At 44.4% G+C, this 23,961-nt stretch overlaps 3 protein-coding genes across 3 annotated transcripts; all 3 read right to left on the bottom strand.

Moving 5' to 3' along the window:
- Nucleotides 1-3,309: 3,309 nt before the first annotated feature.
- Nucleotides 3,310-4,147, bottom strand: PtA15_17A143 (uncharacterized protein; the record flags this gene model as incomplete). The annotated part of the gene is made up of 5 exons (XM_053164228.1): nt 3,310-3,423; nt 3,498-3,670; nt 3,750-3,845; nt 3,931-4,051; nt 4,145-4,147. The coding sequence occupies 5 exons, from the start codon at nt 4,145-4,147 to the stop codon at nt 3,310-3,312; spliced, it is 507 nt and encodes a 168-aa protein (XP_053028216.1).
- Nucleotides 4,148-6,484: 2,337 nt separating this feature from the next.
- Nucleotides 6,485-7,757, bottom strand: PtA15_17A142 (uncharacterized protein; the record flags this gene model as incomplete). Its single annotated transcript, XM_053164227.1, has 5 exons — nt 6,485-6,545; nt 6,643-6,666; nt 6,782-6,829; nt 7,060-7,089; nt 7,210-7,757. 5 exons carry the CDS (start codon nt 7,755-7,757, stop codon nt 6,485-6,487), a joined length of 711 nt encoding a protein of 236 aa, XP_053028215.1.
- Nucleotides 7,758-11,922: 4,165 nt separating this feature from the next.
- PtA15_17A141 (uncharacterized protein) lies at nt 11,923-16,067 on the bottom strand (the record flags this gene model as incomplete). The annotated part of the gene is made up of 7 exons (XM_053164226.1): nt 11,923-11,949; nt 12,020-12,100; nt 12,183-12,388; nt 12,434-12,655; nt 12,679-12,982; nt 13,066-13,427; nt 16,061-16,067. The coding sequence occupies 7 exons, from the start codon at nt 16,065-16,067 to the stop codon at nt 11,923-11,925; spliced, it is 1,209 nt and encodes a 402-aa protein (XP_053028214.1).
- Between the last annotated feature and the right edge of the window lie 7,894 nt (nt 16,068-23,961).

The following is a 23,961-nucleotide window of genomic DNA, read 5'->3' as shown; positions in this document are numbered from 1 at the left end:
CCGGCGGGCCCCAGCCAAAAAAAAAGTAGTCCATTTTTTTTTATGACAAACATTTTTTTTGCATTTTACTACGTTTTAAATGTGTTCCTACCTTATTACAAGGGAAGGAAAACGCAATAACAATACAATAATACATAAATAATGAAAAAGGAGGCAAAAAAACAAATTTACCTACATGGCCGCCCGCTTAGCCGCCTTGATCCAGTCTTGAGTGCATATCAATGCCTCAACTGATTCTTCATTGAGGCGCATTCGATAGCCGTCCAGAACACGTCAACCAGTGGAGAAAGCCAACTTGGATGCTACTGATGTTGTTGGGATCATGAGTACTGTCCTGGCAATCTTCAAGAGTGATGGGAATCAAGCAGCATTCAATTTCCACCAGCCAAGCAGATCAAAATCCAAATCATCATTGTCGGAGATGATGAGGTTCTGTTCCTCGAGGTAGAGATCCAACTTGGCGGCCGGTGCGTTAGGTGATGCGTCGATGGTGCCAGCCATATATTGATGGAAGGCACTCAAATCCTTGTTGATGGCCTTCATTTTTGAGGAAGGTTGGACTTCACTGTTGGTCGGGCCCGTGACAGATGATGGCGCTGGAACTTACAGGTTCCAAAGTCCAAAGACAGCCGACTTTACTTTTCCAACAAATTCGCCGACATCTTCATCTGCAGCTGCGTGTTGCTCAAGGTTGAACCGGAGATATTGCATCTTATAACGGGGGTTGAGGATGAGTCCAACTGCAAGGAGTTCCTTTGCTGGCTCCCAGTATTTTTCAAACTTAGCCTTCATGGGATTGATCATTTCGTTGAGGTTTGTTAGATTGCTCGGTTTGGCCGCTATTTCCTTGAGTTGCCTCTTGATCGCTGTCATTGCCCGGTAAGCATAATTTATGGTTGGGTACTGTGTGCCACTCAAAAAAACAGTGGCTAAAAAAGAAACCAAGTCAGTCTAAAACCAATAAGCAAAGAAAAGAAAATAACAAACCTTTGTTAAATGGTTCTAGGAACCCTTCCATGGAAGCTAGCTCATCCCATTGAAGCTTGGTAGGGCAGTATTCAAAATTGTTGTCCAGAATGGCTAGTTCCTCAAAGGCTAACTTGCAGGGCAAGGATGCCTTGATCATCAGGTAAGTTGAGTTCCAACAAACAAGACCACCTTTGTCGGATATACATTTCCTCAAGTGTCGATGGAGATGGTTGGTTCCAGCGGTTGAGGCGCCTGTGAGCTTCAAATCGCAGTAGTTGTACTTGGCATTTTCTTTGCCATTGGAATCTAAAAATTCAGATGGCAAAGAAGAGGGAGTGAGTTCAGGTTGAATGGAAGTGATGGGAGATTCAGGAAATCACAAAAAAATTAACAATAACTTACCTATAATCTTGGAGAAGTGCTCCCAAACCTCACTGGTGAGTTTTTGCTTCTTTGATTGGCCGTCTTGTGATTCGCTTTGGCTTTCCGCCAGTACCAGAGTCTGACTTTGGGGGATATCATTATCTTTGGATTTGTTGGCTTGCAAATTTGGTCCGGCTGTCACCTGTATGTTGATTTCCTCGCCGGTAGACCCTGTCATGTCGTCGGACTCCAGCGGGTGGCTGCCAAGAAGGTGCGGTTGTACAGTAACAGGCCAAACCAAACTTAACCCAAGTCCCTTGCTGCTGCGGGCGTCTGGTCTTGCAAAGCAAGCCTCCAATAGCCCTTGGCAGGAGGGACTTGCGCGCTATTGCCCCTTTTTGGCGTGCCAAGATTCTGAGTTTGGCTGGGCAGTTTCTCCAAACCATCACAGTTTCTTGCCCTCAAAACTTAAAAGCCTAAAAATTTGCTTGGCACAAAGCCTTGCATCTTGTGTGTCATCCCACACAATCTGAGTTGTGTTACATCACCTCTTCAAGGTTAAATAAATTATCAAAGTAAATAGAATCTTGGAGCTTACTGAAGCCGAGTAACAGAAGGGATCTGTGCTGATCCGTGCTCAATGACTTGATACATACACATTTTTTTTGACTTACAGTCAACGTACAACGCCCTGGATGACCGGTATAGACCGTTCATTGAAGGGATGTGTACAACCTCTCGATGACCGGTCTGTGCCGGTCATTGAGGGGACTCGACAATCTTGGTGGCCGGGATCAACCGGTCATCAAGGGGATACAGCCCTCTCGATGACCGGCACAGACCGGTCATTGAGGAGACTCGATACTCTCAATGGCCAGTACAAACCGGCCATCGAGGGGACTCGACACTCTTGATGACCAAGATCAACCGGGCATTGAGGGGACTTGACACTCCCAATGACCGGTATGTACCGGTCATTGAGAGAGAGGACTCAACCCTCTCAATGACCGGTACTGTACCGTTCATCGAGAGGGTTTTATCCTCTTGATGACCGGCACATACGGTCATTGAGAGTGTTGAGTCCTCTCAATAACCGGCAGATACCGGACTAGCGAGCACGGTCCTCAAGCTAGCTGCGTGTCAAACACGCTATGTATTAATCAGAGAGTCCGTGCTCTCATTTTGTGATCGATTTCTGCAAGTCTGGGTTATAGACTTGTTAACAGTCTTAAAGTTTATTTGTCTGTTTAATTTTTCAAGACTTACCTCTATCAGTACATAGAGAAAAAAAAATACAAGGCTCAGCACTTGCATGTTGAGCTGATCTGTAGCAAAAAAAAAACAAAAGCTTATTATGGAATCAGGGAGGTACAAGGGGAAAGGTGAAAAGAGGGGTGAAAAACCCATTCTCCATGCGCCAGAATGGGGAGGTACGGTGCAAGTCCCTCCTGCCGAGGGCTATCGGAGGCTTGCTTCGCAAGACCAGACGCCCGCAGCAGCGAGGGACTTGGGTTAAGTTCGAGGCCAAACACCTTGGAACTCGCCGACTGCTGATCACATATCTGCTCGGGGGTTCCACCGGGTAATACGGGGGGGCCAATGGGCGCCCCGTGGGCTACCCGCCCCGGCCCGACTAATGGCGCGGGTCTGTCGGGCCGGGCCAACTTTGGAAAAATCCCCAAAATGCCAGCCCGAGGCCGGGCCGAGCCCGGCCGGGTTCGGGCGGCCCATCGGCCGCCCAGCCCGATTAACATCCCTAGCTGGGACTTTACTCACCAGCCCCTCTTTCAGGGCTCGCTTCGCGAGACGCCTTCGGCGCGCCCCCCCGGCCCCTGAAACGAGGGGATTGTGGTGAGCTTGTTGTAGGGATGCATGCAGGGGACGCATTGACGAGGGCGCCCCGGGACGCACAAGTGTACCGGGGGTGTAACTCGCGGATACGGACTTGGTCTAAGAGATGGACATGATTATTACATTTCACTCTTCGTCATCTTCATCTCCGCCGGACCTGAGTTGTTCAGCAATGTTGCTAGCAATACGGTCCAAGTCTCGCTGCCCATCTTGCGATACCCGTCGACCGCCTCTAGGGTCCTGATGAGAATTAAAAAATGCAAACATGAGATGCTATCGGATATTATGTGCTGCTTGATGTTCTAAGTCCTTACCTTCTCAAGCACTCCGATTTTCTCAAGGCCTTGCAGAATCTTCCTTTCAATTGATCGGGAGGCGTCCACGTGGTGGCTGGGTCGGTTTCCTCGGTTCTTGGCAGTTCCGTGAAGTTTGGCAAGGGCGCCAACTCCGACGTGTTTTCGAAGATAAATGTGACGAGCGACACCAGCTGTGCGAAAGATAGATGATGAGTAGTCGTGCGAGATCGATTTCAAAGACGCGGAGTTGACTTCAAAGACTAGACGCACCAGCTCGGACGTAGTACCAGTCAGGGTCGTATGGGGCAAGCTCCTTGCAGGGGCCGGTCTTGACAATATCCACCCATGTAGGCACTTCGATCTTGCCTGAGATGATAATTGAAATTAAAGGCTCATCCAGTCAGGAGAAGTTGGTTTTGCCGTTTTGGAGATTGGAGGGAGCCGTTCTCACCTGATCGTTTCAAGTGGCCGGCATATTCGCGGATGAAAGCATCGGCGGCGATGTCTCGGACGGAAGGCATGTTGACGGGCGGAAAATCGGTTCGATCGAGGTCTTCAGGGGAATCGTAGTCCTGGGGTGTGTCGTCCTGGTTGAGTTTGGTTAGGTTTCGATATCTGCCGTTACCCACAACCGCCCGGCTGACCCTTGCCTAGCCCTATCTCACCATTAGGTTTAGGGCTGGACCCCGCGGGCTACCCGGAAGCCGAGTTCACCGGGTGCCCATCCCCGGGGCTTACCCGTGACTCGGAAGGAACAGGGTACCCGCGGGGGTGATGAGCCTCGGGAATATCAGCGCGCGGCTATACCCGCAATCCGTCCCCGATTCCCGCGGGTATGGCCTCAAGCTTACTAAGCCTCTCCAATCTATGTAATGGTGGGAAGGGAGGAATGGCTGTGGTTTCCAAACTCCAAAGCTACTACACCTCCATCCTCTTTCTTTTCCTTCATAGATTTTCTCTGTTTTCTCTGTTTTCTCTTTTTCCTCTTTTCTTCTACTTTCTTCTTAAGATCCTGGCACCTACATTCCCTCTTGAGACCTTTCCTCTCTACACATGATACTACACGTCTCAGCAACGTTGTTTCCATCTGCATAACATTATTTTCATAGTCTTCCATATAGTATTAGTTGTATATACTTAACACTAAGCAGATAGATAGTGTGGAATGTCAAATCAATAGCACTTAAAAAAACAAAAAAAGCCTCTCCAATGTCACATCATTGGCCCTACAGACTTGAGTTTCTCTTGTCAAAAACAGTATATATTTTTTGGAAATGATTTGAAAAGTGTAATTTATGGTTTGAAAAAAAATTAGTAGACAGACTTGTAAGCTGCTATCTCAGCTTTCATTCCTTGTGTTTTTAGCTTACTGCCCCTCATAATTACTAGCCCAATCCACCTACTCTGTACTGGTCCTGAAGGGGTCTTCCAGGCATTTTTGAGCACAAAAGTTGAAATTCCCAGAGATAGGGGGAGATTTTGGGGGAAATGGGGGAGTGTGGCATCCTCCCTGTCATTTGTCTCAATCTTGTAGGGTGAGACATGCCACTTTATAAGCAATTCCCTCATTCAGAGGTTACTACGCTCCCCCAAGGAGGGGACAGTGGGTTATCTCATGATTTTGGCACCACATATTTCAATTCAGAAGCTCAGGTCACACACTTCAAGTCATGAGATTGGCTACAGGGGTGGAAAAGAAGTTCCCAAAAATGATTATGAAATAAAAAAAGTAAAAATTATAAAATTAAAAATGTGAAAATTATCCAATTTCTTGGAAATTCCTCAGAATGTTCATTACTGTCCAAACCAAGGAGGGAAAATTAGAGAGCACAGTATGGCATGCAACAAGAATGATAAAAAATGTAAAATATAAGACCCAGTTTTGGCATCAGAATCTCTGAGAGACTGTTGTCTCCCCTTGTGCCAACCCCATTTTCTCAGTGAAGATTGCCTGATCTTACAATATTATGTCTGTTGAAAACAACAGAGACAGTACATAGCTCCACTCAGCATCTTTTAATGGTGGAGGGAAGACTTCTGCTTGGCTCTTGAAGTCTTACTTTTGCCATTGCATTATTATGCGGGTTTGCTAAGTTGTTACCACACACTGGTCAAATTTTTCCACCAAACCTTAGGGGATTTTTACAAAATTTTCCCAGTCCAAAATTTTGGACACAGTTTAATATTTTACTCTAATATGATGTCTGCCACTGTACCTAGCTCAGTAGAAGATTCCTTTTCTTATATAACAAGCTAGGAAGGAGGAAGAGAGGTCAATACTAAGTAATCTGGTTGTGGTTGCTTATATAATCTTTGGTGATTGGTTTTTCAAAACTGCATTGAGTTTGGGCTTCAAACCTTTCTTCCCTTGATGGCCAGCTGTACAGGCTATGGGATAAATTGGAGTGCACAGTAGAGCACTCTCTTCCCAGCCAATCAAAGGCTCAAAACTGGAGTGCAGGAAAATGCACTCCTTTTTTGGAGTGCACATGGTATTTTTGGGTAATGTGTAAAGGCTAACCCCTGATTTATGCTTGGAGATTCCAAATAGAGTGTATAAATACTTTTGGATATGCATTATGTGTTGGTATGTCACTGTGCTGAATTATGCCTAAATAAATGTATTGGAGAAGTGAATCTGATAAAACTGCAATCACTTAATTTGGTTGATATGCACATGATATATAGATTCTCCATAAGAAAATAGGTTTTCAAAAAGGAAAAGAAATAGATAACAATTGAGAAGTATGCCATTTGAATAGCAACATGAACCCAGGTAATTCAATTTCCTTGCAAATTTTGTAAATAGTAGATTTTTATTTATTTGTATACAATAACAACAACATCACCTGTGATCATTGCAGGACTTATAGCCTATATTGGAGATTTAATACAGTTTAGGATTGGAAATCCAATCTCAGTGGAAATTTTTGCAGATTCCCAAGTGATAGTCTTGTTTGTCTCCTTAATTTTTATTTCTTTGGATGTAAGAAAGCTGATTTTCCTTATTGATCAGTCTCATGCAGACTTTGATGGCACTTAAGATTACTGGTTGTGTTGAAAGCTCTAAATTTGCAAATGGGTTATAATTACAGATTTGAACAAAAAAAAGCAGAATTAGATTGCTGTTACAAGCTGCCCATGAATGGACAATCAGTCTCACCTTCTGCAGACATGACAAACATATCTGCAATTTGATGCCAACAGAACAAAGGAAAAAAGCCCAGGCAAACATCAATTTCAGCAAAAGGAAAAGTAAGTATAGCATTACTTTCACTTGAACTAGATCAGGTAGCACTCACGGTCTTTCCCCAGTATGTATAAATTCATGTTGAGCCAGCGAAGAGGGCCTGTACATAATATCAAGTGTATGGAAGGAGAATAGCAATCAATCTACTGCACATAATACTATGGATCATTACAAAAATGTCCAGATTTGTATTTGTGATTGCCCTGTTTGGAAATGCGGGTGAAAACAAGACATTGACTCAAAAGAAACAGTAAAGAATGGAAATCTGAAAGGATAAACTAGGACAGTTTTCTGTAGATGCATAGTATGAATCAAAAGAAAATCACTAACCTTCCAAATCCCTTCCCGCAAGTTGGGCATCTATTTCAATTAGAGTTTTTCAGGAACATAAGTAAGTGAGAATGAATGAATCAAAAAGCAAAATAAACAAAAAAGAAAAAGAAAAAACCACTTCCAAGCGTTAAATTTCACTTGACTTACATATGGTTTCGTACAACCCCATGACTTGCACGTGAGTCAGAATTATGAGATGGGTTTGGACAGCTCATCCCAAGAGAACTGGATAGATAGCTATCATGGTGCAAACCAACGCTAGGATTGTCTCCCAAACTTTGTTGCAACATGGTATTGCTCGATGCCATAGGACTATATAAAGTGTCCAAAGACATTCCACTTGGTTGGGCAGAAGCATTTTGCGAAAGACCACCCGGGGCCAGTTCACTAGCGTATTGTGGTCGGCCGTATTGATCACGAGTGTTGGAGGCAAGGGAGCCGCCACCCACGTTTTGCGTTGGCAAGCCTTGACTGTAGCCGCCTGATGGGTTATACTCTGTTGGCAAGCCTTGACTGTAGCCGCCTGATGGGTTATACTGTGAATAAGAGTTAACATTCCCTCCAGGGTACTGCCCGTAAGATTGGTTGGCGCTCAAGTTGTTTAGTGAAGAAGGGTTCGCGGATGAACTTCCAGAGGTACGACGAGCATCTCCTGGGTACTGGGGAAATTGGTTGAATCCATAGTTACCCGACATGACGTGGTATGAATACAAGTGGTTTGGTCTCTGCGGTAGATTAGAAGAAAAATATCTTATCTGAGGAGGTTGCTTGCTGGTGTAGATATAAATTTATTGGTACAGTTATATGGATAAGAGAGACGACTGGTCGATGGAAAGGTGAGAGGAAGGAAGCTTCATTTATAGAAATTGGCACTCGCAGGAGCAGGATCCCACCGACTTGCAACTGATTGTCCGGCTGGTCACGTACTTGCGGCACTTCCGAGCCGGCACATCGCGGCTATCATTCATCATCATTATTACTTTGTTTTAAAAGAGTGATAGTCAGCTGACGCAATCTGGCAATGAGCCGCAAGGCAGAGAGCGAGCGGAGGATGTCAGAATGACTGATTGCAATTGTTTGAGATTTTCCAGCTCAAATAACGGTCAGTGAGTTTCGCGCTCTTAGCACAGTCTAATCAATAAAGCGGGGCAGCACGTTTTTAGGGATGGTGGCCGAACGTTCAAACACGCCCATAGCAAAATGCGTGCCGATCCCAAAAGCGAAGACAGACTGTTGTGAAGCAGAACTGGGTTTGTGGGACTCCGTACGTAATAGGAATCTATAATGCTTGAGCTGCTGCCCTGGTAACGGCACCTAAACCACGGAATCCCAGTAGAAACAGTCATGTTCACTGCCTGTGAGGTACATTTCGATACATACACACCCAGTCAATCCAGGAGTTTAAAAACCAACCAGCAAGACAGTCCAAGCACAGAAAGAAGATACCAGTACTTTTCAGCTCTATGCACCAAATCATAATACCAGTGACTTGATCATTGGGATCCCAGCCATCCTCTTTAAGTTGCATTTGTTTTGCGATTTTGGAAAAAAAATTGCAAATCAACTGCCCAACTGCTTGCCGAAGAAGCATCGATGCAGGAGCCTCCGAGGCTTGGCGCCGGATATCCCCCGATGGCGTTCAAGTTCGGCACAAGGCCAACGGTATTAAGATGCTCCACGATCTCCTTTATGCTCCAAGCAGAGCGAGTCAGAAAAATCATCACATAAGATGACATGATGAAATCCAGAATACGGGGCGGAGAGTGTGCTGATCTATATGTACTTCAGCCAAATTGGATCTCACCGCACTCTTCCCGTTGGACTCAAAAGTGATATTCAATGAGACTTTGGGGGATTAAACTTCACATTCGCTATTCTGGCTTGGATATCAAACTGAGACCGCAAGGTACCCCTGTCCAAATAGTTCTATCAAATCAACACCAAGCCTAACTCTTAATTACCCACAATTTGTGCGGAGTGATTCCGCGACGGGGAAAGCCGGGGAAAGGCTAAAGGGATTTCCCCTCTTAGTATCTCTGAATCGCGATAACAACTATGAAAACTAAATTCAAATGGGGGGCGGTGTGAGAATATAACCGATGAAACAAGCAGTCCGACCAATCATGTGTGGATGAATTCTTTTTCCGCAGGATTTGATACGCTCTTGAGAGGTAGGACCGTGTGTCGCCACAGTCAACTTAACTAAGTCGCTGGAGGGGGGACAATGTCCCGCAGGGGCCCTCCGAAGGATGGACTTGTGCCCTATGTCCAAGCTTTTCCTGGCAGCATTTTTTTTTTGTCATTTTTTTGTCTTTCCATTCTTATCCACTGGCACCCCCCAACAGTGGGTGGTGAAAACATGCGCTAGCATGTCCTGCGTCACGTACTCCCTTTGCATTTTCACTAAAACAGAGCAAATGAAAAATATGTTTGATTCCATCAAAAACTTGTCAAAATTCAGCCTTGTAATTGGCCTCAGTTTCTCAGATTTAAGGGCCTGTCAGGCTGTACCATAGCAACATTTTGAATTTTAATTTCAATTTCACTTTCTTCAAAATATGAAATTCACACACCCAGTATTCCTTAGGGATGAAACCTGGTTTGGCTTGGGTTGGAAAACAGTGCCCGAACCTGACTTGGAATTTAGTGCGGGTTGGGTCAGATTTGAAAATATGCTGCCCAGACCCAACCCAACCTCTTACTGTTTTGGGTCATGGGATGACCCAACGGGTCTTGGGTTGACCCAACCCATTAGGTGCCAAAAGCCCCCAAATTTACTGTTGGAGGCGTTGTAGTTGGGTTGCAGGCCAACCCAATTAGAAAATAGGCTGCCTGAACGTGACCCAAAGATCTAGCGGGTCTGTGGCGGGTTGGGTCAAAAACCAGTTTTTGAGACAAAAGCCAACCCAAACCCGGCCCCAGACCCAACACAGGCTGGGTACCCTTGGTTCAACCCAACCCACATTAAACCCTAGCATTGCTTCATGAAACCAGTGGTGATCATCTTCATAATGAGCAACACTTGGTACACCCTTTTTGAGAAAATTAAATCACATTTTAATTTGCAAAAATTGGTGTTTATGGAAGAAAGTGACATTGTAAACTTGAAGATAATCTAGAGTTCCAGGGAGATAGCCACAAGATGTTAAAGAAAATTTGAACCTGGTTGGCACAATGCAACCAAAGGTTTACTACTTCACAGGTAGAAGGGCAATAGGGGGGTTCACAATAGGATAAAAATCAAATTTTAGAGTCAATTTTAAGACCTTTTGTGAGAATTCCAGGTTGGGTGAACAGTGTCATACTCATAAATTGAGTAAGAAATTGGGACCTGTTTCAGCTGTGGAATCTGGTAAGCAAACACAAACCATTTCTGCAGTCCAAAATCAGTGCAGCAGAGTTGTGAAACTGAAATCATCTTTTTATGTTGCAGATCCAAACTAACAAAGGGTAGTTACGCTACGCGTAACGCGTAGATAACGGCAATGTAACGGAATTTTTGTCGTTATCTACGCGTTACGCGTAACGGCGGTGCAATTAGGTTATTGCACCACATTAAGCCGGTTTTTTTAATGCTTGTTGCGTTATCCGTGCGCGCGGAGCCCCTGAGAACGGGCAAAAAATGCGGCTAAAAAGCCTTAAATGGTCCGTTATTGCATTATCCGGGGGATAACGCGATAACGGGCCTCAAAAATGAGGCCTGTTATGTTACGCGCGGGGCCCAAAATGGCCCCGTTACTAGTAAAGTAACGGGGGGCCCCGGATAACGGGGATAGTTACGTTACCAAAATTGCGCAGATAACGCAACGTAATGTAACTACCCTTTGTTGAGTCACACCCGCAAGATTAGGCACATGGAAAATCACAGCCAGAAATCTCTCATTGAGAGAATTTCAGCTATCACCAAAGGTAAGCAGCTGAGTTCTCAGGATGACCTCATTAGATAGATGCTAATGCACTATCCCTTTTGACTCTTAGACAAAATGTCAAAGAGGATAAGACTGTCCACACTGATACAAATCAAAGAGCAGGAGAACATATTGGTAAGTGGTTCAAGTTAAAAAGCTAAGATTAAAATAAAATGCCAAGACTGATGCAACAGTGCTCTAATGTAGACAACATCACCAACGCAAACTGAGGACCATCTTGGGTTCAAATACCACTCCAAATTGAAAACTGTCAATTTCTTTATTTTCTTATATCAATCTTAACTCACTAGAGAGCAGCCATATACCTGCTTGTGAGCCTGTGTCTCTGAAGTGACAACAGGACACAAGGTTTTGGGTGGGTACTGATTGAATTTCTTGGGATAAAGAAATACAAGCAGTAGAGAGGAAGAGAAAGAGGAAATATATTTCAATTTGATTTAATATGGGTCAAGCTCTACTTGGAAAAGTAGGCTTTCAGCCTTAGAGTCAACACAGTCAGCCTAAAATTACTGCCTTTTATCTCCACTAGAGGCCAAGGCGGCTTCGCCGCTGTACTTCCAAGGTTTAGCTTGAAATAACTGTACAATTTACTCAGAGATGCATTGATGGCTTTCATTTCACTCCCTCCAATTCCTCAATTCAGCATGTGATTTGGTAGAAATTTCAGCCACATACCACTAATTTGACTATGCTGCAGGGCTGATAGGTCTTGGTGGAAGGATGTGTGCAGTGAAAGAAATAAAAAGGGTGTCCCCAGGCTGTTCAACAGAATTTTATTTTTCAAATCCATAAGCTTTCTTTCAAGTTATTGTTTTCAATCTGAAAAATGTTGGTAAATGTACATCTTTGAACAGACAAGTGGGGTGCTCATGGCAAGAAACACAAATATTTCCTGTAAATGGGTTGAGCGGATCAGGAAAGGGGATTAGGGTTATACATAAGTCCAGGGCCATTGCACCTGTATTTCGAAGGGAAGAGTCAGCGAGTACGTGCAAAAGATCAAAAAACAAAATGAAGGAGGGACAAACACAGTCGGGTCTATCGAGTTCTACTGAGAGGGATGAGGAAGAGGTTGCATCACATGGGAGGTGGGTGGGTGGGGTTGGGTCCTACCACAACAAAGAACCAAGAGAGAGAGTCAAATCCAGTGCAAGGAATAAAGGGTGTGGCGAAGAGGAGAGAGAGACTGACGGGCCAACAAACGACAATTTCGGGCTTGGGGTAGCTGCTCCAGTCAATTTTCTCGACCAAGAATTGGCTATCAGGGGCCCCATGGAAGGGTTGACGGGACGTGGGGCGGTTGTCGCAATTGGAGCCGCGGACAACGCCGTCAGCATAGTAGATGATGCGGGTGTAGGTGACGGCGACATTAGGGACGAGGAGGCATTTATTGAAGCCTAATGAGAAGTCTTATGCAAAGAGCTGGCACTCGGAGGACGGACACTCGTTAGTGAGGCGGTTGGCGGCGCGGAAGGTGAGTCCCTCTGGGCCCCGGAAGGGCGCTGGGGCCAGGGCGACGATGTCGTTCCAGCACAAATACACGGGCACGGGGAGTACGTTGTGGAAGCGGGCCTGGAAGACCTTCGACTCCTTGGCCCCGCAGATTGCCGCGTAGCCGTCCTTGTACTCCGTCAGGATCTGCAGCCAAGGGCGCAGCGTCTTGCCTGTCAACGAGCGGGTGACCCACGAGTTGTAGAAGACCACCGAATGCAAGCGGGCGTCGTCGGGTGGCGAGGGGTCTGCGAGCCGTACTGTTCCCGTAGCGTCTTGGCCTCCCACCAGTCGGTCCCGCACGCCGAGTCCGCCCCCTGGAAGTGACGTTGCCAGAGCAGCTCAAGGATGTCCTGGGCACAGAGGAAGACGTCGTCGATGAAGACCAGGTTGGAGAGCCCGTCAAGGGCCCGGTCAGCATTGTCGAAGGCCAACAGCGCCTGGTTGCGGTACTCCGAGAGCAGCTTGATCCGGTCCACACCCATCCAGATCGTCTCCTCCTTGGCACACCGCATGTGGTGTTGCACGCCCAGTCCGCTTAGCACCGCGCCCAGATGGGCCAGTCCTTCCGGGGTGTACACACCAACACATACACGTTCTCAGCCCCCAGGTATCGCAGCGAGGTCAGGATCGGATTGGTGATCACCGGCAGCACCTGCTGCGACGAATGCAGATTCAGCGCAATCATCACCTTGAGCGCGCCTTTCGTCCTGCCGGCTCCGTCCAGGAACCGCATCCAAATAAGCGCCTTGGTTTTGGGCGAGAGCCGGCAGCTGAGCGGGGATTGGGTGATCCATACGGGCTGGAAGCGCTTGAGAGTGGGGCCATGACTATCCAGCCGACGAGCGGGGCCCAGGATGTGGTCGGAGAGGTTGTGGGGCGGCACGGAGAGGTCGGGGTCAAGGCCAGGGTGGACAATGACGGGGCCGGTGCGAGGGGGGAAGGCTGAGGAGTTGATGAAAATGAAGCGGTGGAGGTGTTGGAGGCAAAGGAATAAAGTACCCAGATTCAAAATACAGGCACGGCGGAGATGGTTGTCGTCTGCCGATCGCCGTCAACGCTTGCCAGTGGTGTATGGGGGCGGAACCTGTGGAGGGGCAAGCGTGGGTCGTCGGAGGGGCTTGGAGCGGGGTTCCCGGCCGCGATTTTTGGGTCGTGGGGATAGATTGATTGAAAGAGTTGGGCTGTAGCATGACCTTGGATACGCGGCATGGTGATGTGTGAGCTTGGGCAATTGTTGTGAGGGGCGTAGCGGGCCCTACGATGGTGTTGACCAAGATTGATGTGAGGCGTGGAGAGGCAGGATGTGTTGTGGTTGTGGTGGGAACGGTTGGGATGTGTTCAGATTAACATCAGACAATGTGCCTATAAGTAGGGGTACCTCTGGCAGGTACGAAGCGCCAGTCGACTCGCTGCGCTGCAATTCCAGCCAGAGAGTCGACTCAACCCCCTCTGCTGTTGCGCGTGCACAGTTTGAGGGTTAATTTTTGATGACCCCCCTTTGCAATTGCCTTAAATGCGGCGCGCTGGGGGTCATCTGCCCAATGCTTGCAATCTCTCTAGTAGAGATTGGGCTTTGGGTTGGGTGTGATTTTATTTCTTTTTTTTTTTATTAAATTGTAGGGGAAACCCTTGAAGTTTGTTTCCGTGATTGTCTGTCTTTAACAAACTTAGATTTTACACCTAAATGTGTTTATATCTTTTTAACCTTAATACTTAAGGTTGTTTTTACTTAAGATTCTGATTTCTCATGCAATTTTGACCCTAGTTTTAACTGATCATGTTCCAATATCTCTACTCCTTCATAGAGTTTGTGGTTTGTGACACGCATGCGCAGCGGCCCGTGTGGTTGCGTCTGAGCGCTCCAAACCACATGTACATGTGTGATGATGTCATCCAACTTTGAAAATTTTCAAAGTCAGGATCCCCCATGCAGCTGGAGGATACACAGACTTCAGACAACCAGAACCACACCCCCAGATAACCCAGGATCACCACCAAAGGGGATACCACACTTGCAGTACCCCTACCGTCACAGGCGCCTAGGATATTGACAGTAAGTATCACTCTTTCACTGAACCTTGATTGTCTCAGAGGTAAACCTCTGTGTCTCTTTGATTTCTCTCTCTCCCTGCTTCTTTTTGCTCTTCTTTGATCACAGGTCTGCATATATCTTGACCTCATAACCAAAGGATCTTCATACTCTTATACTTCTTTTTCTGTGGTTTTTGTAAGAAACACACCACATAGGTTTCCCTTTAAAGAACCTTGACTATCCAGAGAGAAGTCAAATTGTGGCTGATTAGTCTTGTCTAATTCAGAGGCCCTCCACGTTTCTTTGGTGAGAGGAGGCTCTTGCACTCTCTAGCACAGCCTGGCAGCACTCCCTTAAGGATGTAGCATTGCCAGTGGAAGTTAGTACCCACCAGATTATCATTGAAATTCAGAATATCCTCTCTCAGATCTTATTCTCTTTCTCTCTCTCTCTCTCTCTCTCTCTCTCTCTCTCTCTACTATTTGTAATTTCTTTATCCCAAGGAATCCAAATAGTACCCAACCATTTCCTTGTGTCCTGCTTTCACTATAGAGACTCAGTCTCACACAGGCTACCATAGAATTGGTGAAACCACTGCGCTGCTTGGAAATGTAGGCTTCCATAGCATTGGTGAAACCACTGCCTATAGATGGCCCCGGCAAACCCGTTGCAGGTACCTGGAACCCGCTGGCAGGTACCCGCTGGCCTGCAGGCGGTACCTGCCAGCGGTTTCACTTACGGGTGCGGGTATTGGATTTTTTGAAGAGTTTGGCAAGCTACCCGGGTATCCCAAGCGGGTACTTGTGAGCATAAGCAAATACATATGCCTGGATGTCACACTCATATGGTTTTGCAAGCGCGTCTGGGCACTTACCCAACTCCCGCTTGGCCGAGTGCCTCCGGGGGTTGGGTATGTGCCCAGCGGGCTTGATTGGGCAGGTTGCGCGGGGGGCAGAGCTTGGCACACAGCCAAGTCCCGCTTGGCCGAGATCAAGCTCTGGGCTGATGGGATCTGTGACTTGGCATGCAACACGCTGGCCCTTGTCTCTGCCTCGAAAGCCAAGAACAATGTGCCCTCGAGGAGGGGAAATGTTCTCCCTTCTTGACATCGCACATCGGACATCAACAAGGGAGCTTTTCCTTCTTGATGGCTGGTCTGTAGGCTGGTCATTGGGGAGGAAAGACTCCCTTCGCGGTGATCAATACTTGTATTGATCATCAGGAAGGGAGTCTTCCCTTCTCGATGACCAGTTTGTAGACCGACCATCGAGGAGGGAAACTTCTCTCCTTGATGGCCGGCACAGCGTTTGGCGTGCATGGCACCCTCGCTTGAACTCGGCCTAGCGGGGCTTTGTTCCAAACCACCCCAACTTTGGACTGTGCCAAGCGGGGGTTGGACGTGTGCCACCCACGCTTTGGGATCGGCCAAGCTGGCTTTAGGGTTGGCCACGCGCACTTGGACTTTTTTCGGCCAAACTTTGGTGAGTGCCCAGACGCACTTGCAACACCATACCTAGGTTCTGTTTCCGTCAACTAGCTTCACCATTCATCCATGAACAATGTCAGCCTTAGAGATACATCAAGTATCCAAAAGACTGCAATAACTCAGTAAATAATAATAATTATTAAATTATTATTGCAGAATCAGATTCCTCATCATAAATTAAGGGGGGTCACCCACTTAAAGTACCCCCTTATTCCTATTCCTTCATGTACTAATTGTATAATTAAGAACTGGCCACAGAAAGCGCCCAAAAATAGTATTACATACAAAAAATTAGTAAAACAATTAAAGTACATAAAAATAAACTGTTGTACACTAATGAGTAATATTACTCGTGTAAAAATACCCCGTGAAAGTATTATGTAGACTTCTACTGAAGCTATTTCACATGACAATTGGTTATAAACATGTCATGTGACAGAGTCAGGGAAATTAGTCTATTTTAATACAATTGAAATACCCACAGCCAAGCCCTTTTCACGGCTACAGCCCTGGATACTCCCATAGGGAGAGAAGGACTCAGTGTTTACGCCCACTGAAGTCCCCTCTATAAATAGAGGCCTATTTGGCCCTCAGGAAAAGATCCCCCAGACCATTCAACGCCCATAAACTGTAAGTTTGCCGTGAATATTCTCCTCTGCTACATTTGTAGCCACTTTTCCTTATAAACCTTCCCCAGCACGTAAAATCCACTGGATTAAACCCTTTAAATCATCAAAAATCCCTTATTAGTATATTTAAAGCTTTATCCTTATAAGTAGTTGCAGTAAGACCACCGCCTCTGTCAAGCAGCCAATCAGTTTAAGCGCTTACCACCTACTTTTACGCTAAATTAATTCCCTGTAATTAATAATTACATATTATTAATTACATCATTAATTCCTCCTCTGTTACAGAGTGTTAAAACCCTTGTAGTGGCCATATTTGCCACGTAACAAGTTTGGTAATTTAAATTACCAGTGTTTACATCAGCACAGTTATAGTTGTCAGCCACTGAGACAATTGTCCATGTGTCTACAATGATAGTTACAAGTCATGCAACCCAATGGCTAAAGGCTGCCCTAATGGTGACCTAGATCTTGTGTAAGATCCTGTGTCCAAGTCCTCATGTTGTCTTATAATATTACTTTTGTTGCAATCATTAGTTTATATGTACTAAACTACATGATTTCACACTTATTATGTATTTACCTTGATTGAGAATAATACTGTACTAATGGAGTATATCTCTCTATGGATTTACCATACATAGAGAGATTACATAATTATTCATGTAATTCCTCCTCTGAATTCCGTGGACCTCTTCCCCCTCCTTGGAGTTAAGGATCCCTCTGGGGCCTTGACTCGAAGGAGGATCAGGTCCCTGTAATATAAAAGGGGGGGATCTTTCCTCTGGAGAGATCTTTCCCCCCAAGATTATTACACATACAAACCCGCAAACCTTACTATAAAACAATAGTGAGTGGGGTTTTCAATAATCAACTAACCCTATCTTTTCCTTTACAGCTCCTTCGACCTCAACTCGTGTAATTTCTAGGTACAGGTGATTGTTATCACACCTGTAACCTAGAAAATAACCTCTCTTTTGTTTGAAGCTACGGCGCCTGGCTTGAGTCATCGCCGCGTCCCCTTACTTTTGTAAGGGAGCTAGCCCCTCCGCTATTCAGCGTCAAGGTGTGGTTTATTCCCACTGGCTGTAATAGCTATAGTGCGGCCCTGTTTTCGCTGGCCGCTGCCCAAGCCGCTACAGCACGTAATCCAAAACCCATCAGCCCCTCGTCACATAAGAGACGGGAGCTGACAATAGTGCTAGGGCTAAAAACCCTTATTTTTGACGGGTTTTTGCCCTAAGCTTCATAAACAGAGCTGTCATTTGGGGGCCTCATTGTGTTTTTTACCCAGGTTACCTGTCAAGGATAAAACTGATTTTTTGCTGAGTTTTTTCCTTATTTTTAGCAATTATCCCCATAATTTTGCCGTCAGAACTCCAGTTTTTACACAAAAAACCAATTAAATCCACTAAACAAGTACAAATCTTTCCTTGTTTTTGACTTATTGCGCAATAGAGATAAAACCAATAAAATATACATAAAAAGTACATAAACTAAACCACCAAAAAACATATTTCTGCCCGTTTTATCCCTATATTTCGACTTTAGTGTCTGCTCCCGTGCCAGCCGCTAAACTCGTCAATAACTACCCGGATACTACCAAAGCCGCTGATCCAAAAACCGCGGCCGAGAAGAAACAGTCTAAACGCACCGAGTCTCTCCCGCCCGGCTTCTTCCTCAGCCCATACCAGGACAAGAAGAGACCGCACCCGGCGACGTTACCCGCTCGAATCATCGAGAAGCAATTCGACCCAAAAGCCGCAGCACTTAAATTACTCGAAGGTAAATTCTTTCAATTACCAAACCAAGACATAAACCAAAAACAACAACCAAACTAACTTAGTCCTCTCCCGAAATGGTCGATACCAGATCAGGAAAAGACCACTCAGCGAACCCTCCCCCCACCAAAAGAAGTCGAGGAAGGCGAGGCCGAGGAGGACGAGCTAGAAATAGTAACCGAGGAACCCCCTCGAGGTTAGTAGATACACCGTCTAAGTACACTAACGTTGAAGACTCCATACTAACATCCCTTGGCCCTAGTCCTCAACAAAGCGCAGGAAGACGCGATAGCGATCTTCAAAGCGACGAAGGCGGCCTACCTGAACGCCAAGAACTACGACGAGATGGACTTACTCAAAACGTATCACGAGCAAGTGATATAGTTGTTCCGGGTAGTACAGAAATTCCTTCCGTGGAAGGAGATACTGACGAAACACTCGGACGGATGGAACCCGTACACGGAGCGCAAACACATCAAGGTCCTCGAAAACAACAAGAAGGATACAAGGGTAAACAACGAGAACAAGAAAAAGAAACCTTACAAGATCCCGAAGGTCGACCGCTCCAACCCGAAAGCATCAGGCTCGAAACCATACGAACGAAAGCCAAAGAGCGGCGCAAACAAATGGAAGGAGACTTTCAAGATGGCGCGCGTACTGATGGAAGTCAAGGACGCCATCAAGGAGTAGACCAACACGCTAACCATCCTATTGCCTCGACATCCAATTCTTTTCATAACAACGAGCCTGTCGTATCGTCTGATCATGTCCTGTCGTCCGAGCCTATCTTACAAGCCAATCTAGTAGCATTGTCTAAACCTGTCTCAACCTCCGAACCAGCACTGCTATCTACTAAAGAGCCTGTCATTAAGTCCTATCCACACGAGAAGGAACAACATAATATTACTAGTAGTCAACCAAATGTTAAAGTTCGAGAAACCAATATTATTCCCAAACAAAAAACTAAAACAGTGCGCCAAGAAGTTCAACGCTTAAATAAGCAAGAACACAGTGAGAAACAACCCAAAGAAACAAAAGAAAACAACAAACAAAAACTAGAGGAGCTTATCAACCCAAATGAGCCTCTAGCACGAGTGGAAGATTTTTTTAATCAAATTTTGATTAAAAAAATTGAGCATATAGATAGTAAAATCAATGCAATCCACCTTAATGTACATGATAGCGCTTTTAAAATTAAAAACTTAGCAGAAAATGCGGTAGAAAGCGCTAAAGATATTAAAATTATTGTACCAGAGGTTAAGAAAACCACAGGAATCATACAACAAATAAGCAACATAAAATTAGGACTTGTAGACTATAATAATAAATTACAAAAAGTTACTACAGAAATACAGACAAATGCTAAAGAAACTACAGTAATTGCCAAATTAAATGCAATACATACTGATATTAACAGATTGGATATTACCAGTAAATTGGACCAATTAAAAATAGATAGTGAGCATGAGTCAGAAAACCGTGAAACCCAAGATGAAAATATACTTGAGATAATGGACAAAGTTGATAAACTAGAACAACTTATTATACACAACAGTGACAGTATGGCAGATGAAATCATCAAAATTAATAATAAGTTTGATGAAATGCAGAGTAAACTCATGGCCAGCATGGATAACATAGCACAAAAAATTGGCCACAATACACAAATGCAACCTCAAACTCAGACACCATACAAACAAGGAATGAAAGATGTACCCCCACATCAATCTAGTAATCCTTTCAGAAGAATGGCAGAGGAAGAAACACCCTTGAGAAAGGAGTACACAGTCCCACCAACACCATTCTTCAAAGAACAATCATATAATCCTAGTATCCAAACTATGAGAGACAACTCTAAAGATGTACCTAGAATTAAAGATTGGCCATCATTTAGAGGTGAAGGAGAATATGATCACTTGGACTTCATCAAAACAATTGATTTGTATCAAGAAGATTTTGAATTAAGTGATTCCTCAATTACTGGAAGACTTAACAGCCTCTTCAAAGGTTGTGCCAAGCGCTGGTTCACAGACCTACGCTCAGCAAATGGAAAACAATCTTGGGAATGGTGGAAAGAACAGATCAATAGCAAATGGGGAAGCCCAGCATGGCGCTTCAAAATTGAAAATAAATTTGATGAGAGCACATTTGATATTGAAAAAGACAATCCACTTAAATGGGTAATATCTCAGAAAGATAGGTTGAAAGCCATTTGGCCTAATTTAACAGACAATGAAGTCCACCTGAGAATCCTTAAAAAATGTGGAGGAGATCTAGAGCATGCCATTAAAAGTAGACTACCCTACAATGCAAGTACTGAAGATATTGTCAATACTTTAGAGGACATAACTACACGTACACGCATTGGCAGAAGATATAAGCCTAAATATCAAGGAGACAAAACTGAAGAGAAAAAACCATCCTCTTCAAGAGACCAGAGTTATCAGAAGGATAAGAAGTGCTACAACTGTGGTAAAATGGGCCACACTTCACCAAACTGCCCTCAACCAAAGAAAAACATTAATAATGTCGAAATAGAGGCAGAAGAGACAGCTGAAGAAAAGACCCAATCAGACACAGAGGAAACACATGACGATGGGTCATCAGTATCATCAGGGTCCTGTAATATGATCAACATAGACATAGAAGTGGCAGAAGCTGAAACAGAGCACAATTTACCACAAGCATGGCATCCTGGACAACCTATAGGAAATATCCAGGAAGCCAGACTGATGAAAACCAAACCTACAAGAGGGAAAGGCTACACAGCTGGTAAAACCAACATTACACATATACTGTTTAATGGTAGAGAAGCAGAAATGTTACTAGACAGTGGTGCATATTGCTCAGTAGTACCTGAGACATACTTGAGAAAATTATGCCCAGACTACAAGGATATTCTTCTACCACTAGGAAAAGTAAGAATAAACAGTGCCAGTAGTACCATGAAGCCAATAGGAGTATTTGAATGCCCCATAATAATTCCTCACCCAACAGGATCAGTCAGGATGACAGTAGAATTCATTGTAATAGAGGATGCAGTAAGTAAACACTTCATCCTAGGAAATGACTACTTAAATATCTATGGCTTTGACATAACCAATAGCAGAGAAAGATACTTCACTATTGGGAATGACAATAAAAAGAAGAAATTCCTATTTAAATCCAAAGAGCCTTTACCTGTGGAACAAGTAGAAATGCAGGATGAAGAAAAAGAAAGATTTGGAAGAGAACAGCTAGCAGAAGCTAATTTTAATGATAAGCTGAGTGTAGATCAACTATTACAGTTACGCAACATGCTGTATAGGAACAAGACAGCATTTGCATCAGATAAAGAACCACTAGGGGCAGTTATAGGCCACGAAGTGGATATTACATTAAACATTGAGCGCCCATACCCACCTTTGCTAAGGAGACCAGCTTACCCAGCAAGCCCTAGAGCAAGAGAAGAGCTTGCAAAACACCTGGATGAGTTAGTAGATCAATGTCCTTAGAAAAGTAGGGCATAATGAAGAGGTGGAAATAACTACACCAGTAATTATAACCTACCACAATAGTAAATCACGCATGGTTGGAAATTTCCGTGCATTGAACACCTACACAGTCCCAGATGAATATCCTATGCCAAGGATACAAGAGACACTGACAAATCTGGCCAAAGCAAAATACATTACAAGTATGGATGCTTTAAAAGGATTTCATCAGAATGTAGTAACAGAACGTGCAAGAAAATACCTGAGAATTATAACACATAAAGGTGTTTATGAATACCTCAGAATGCCTTTTGGAATTAAAAATGCCCCATCACATTTCCAAAGAATGATGAATACCATCTTCTGTGAAGAACTTGGATTGGGATGGCTAATTACATACATAGATGACATAATTATATGCTCTGAAACATGGGGAGACCATATGAGCAGAATAGAACTAGTTCTAACAAAAATAATAAATGTTAACATGAAAATTTCACTAAAGAAATGTGCATTTGGATTTGCAGAAATTAAAGCACTAGGACATGTAGTTTCAGGACTAGCATTATGCATAGACCAGAATAAAGTAGCAGCAGTGTTACAGAAGCCAGCACCAACAAACAAAAAAGAAATGCAAAGCTTTCTTGGGTTTGCCAGCTACTACAGACAGCACTTAGAAGGCTATGCAGCCATGGCTAGAAGCTTGTATGAGATAGCTTTCAATGATACTGCCTTTGAAATGACCACAGAAAGACACATGGCATTTAATAGGATAAGAGAACACCTGACTAGAGCACCTCTACTATTAATGCCAGATTTTAAGAAACCTTTTGTGTTATATGTTGATGCCTCAATGGAAGGACTAGGAGCAGCCCTCCATCAATTACAAATCATCAATGATAAACCAGTGGAAGGTCCCATTTGTTTCATATCCAGACAACTCAAGAAAACTGAAGCAAGATATGGAGCAAGCCAACTAGAATGCTTATGTTTAGTCTGGGCCCTAGAGAAACTCCACTACTATCTAGATGGAAGTGTATTTGATGTCATCACAGACTGTATTGCACTAAAATCACTCATCCATATGAAAACCTCTAACAGACATATGCTTAGATGGCAGATATCCATCCAAGTGTACAGAGGTAACATGACAATAATTCATAAAGAAGGGAGATTGCATAAAAATGCAGATGGACTCTCTAGATGGTCCCTACCAAACACACCAGATAATCCAGCCTGGGCACCTGAAGACCCAGAGGAACTACCAATTATGGGAATTAGCATTACTGAACTAGAAGATGAATTCTTTGACAAAATCAGAAATAGTTACAAACAAGACAAGAACTGTACATTACTAGTACAAATATTGTCCAAAACAGATTCAAAGGATGATGACCTGATTGCAGCACTAGATACAGCATGGAAGAAATCATACCAAGAAGGAAGATTTCACCTATTTGACGGTATCATCTACCATAGATCCAAACACACATGTGTACTAACAGTAATGGACAGAGTATTGATCAATACACTACTACATGAATGTCATGACAGTACATCATCTGGCCATCTATCTTCAGACAGAACAGAAGACAGAGTAAGAAACCTAGCATGGTGGCCAACATGGCAACAAGATGTGGAAACATACTGCACCACATGTGAGAGATGCCAGAGAGCAAACAAAGCAACAGGCAAAAGGTTTGGGCACATGATAAAAATAGAAAAACCCACTAGACCATGGGAAACAGTTAACATGGACTGGGTCACAGGATTACCACCTGCAGGCTGGAGGAAAGAAAAACTATAATGCATGTCTAGTTATTGTAGACAGATTTAGTAAAACACCTATATTCTTGCCATGTCACAAAGATGATAGGGCTATGGACACAGCCATAATGATTTGGCAACAAGTGATTTCATGGACAGGTTTGTTCAAAAACATCATCAGTGACAGGGATCCTAAATTTACATCAGATCTATGGAGAGGGCTGTACCGCCTATTTGGCACTAAACTCTCTTTCTCAACAGCATACCATCCACAAACAGATGGGCTAGCAGAGAGAATGATCCAAACACTG

This window comes from Puccinia triticina, chromosome 17A (assembly GCF_026914185.1).
Source record: "Puccinia triticina chromosome 17A, complete sequence".
NCBI lineage: Eukaryota > Fungi > Basidiomycota > Pucciniomycetes > Pucciniales > Pucciniaceae > Puccinia > Puccinia triticina.
The sequence above is the reverse complement of the archived record's forward strand: the minus strand, read 5'-3'. Positions and strand labels throughout refer to the sequence as shown.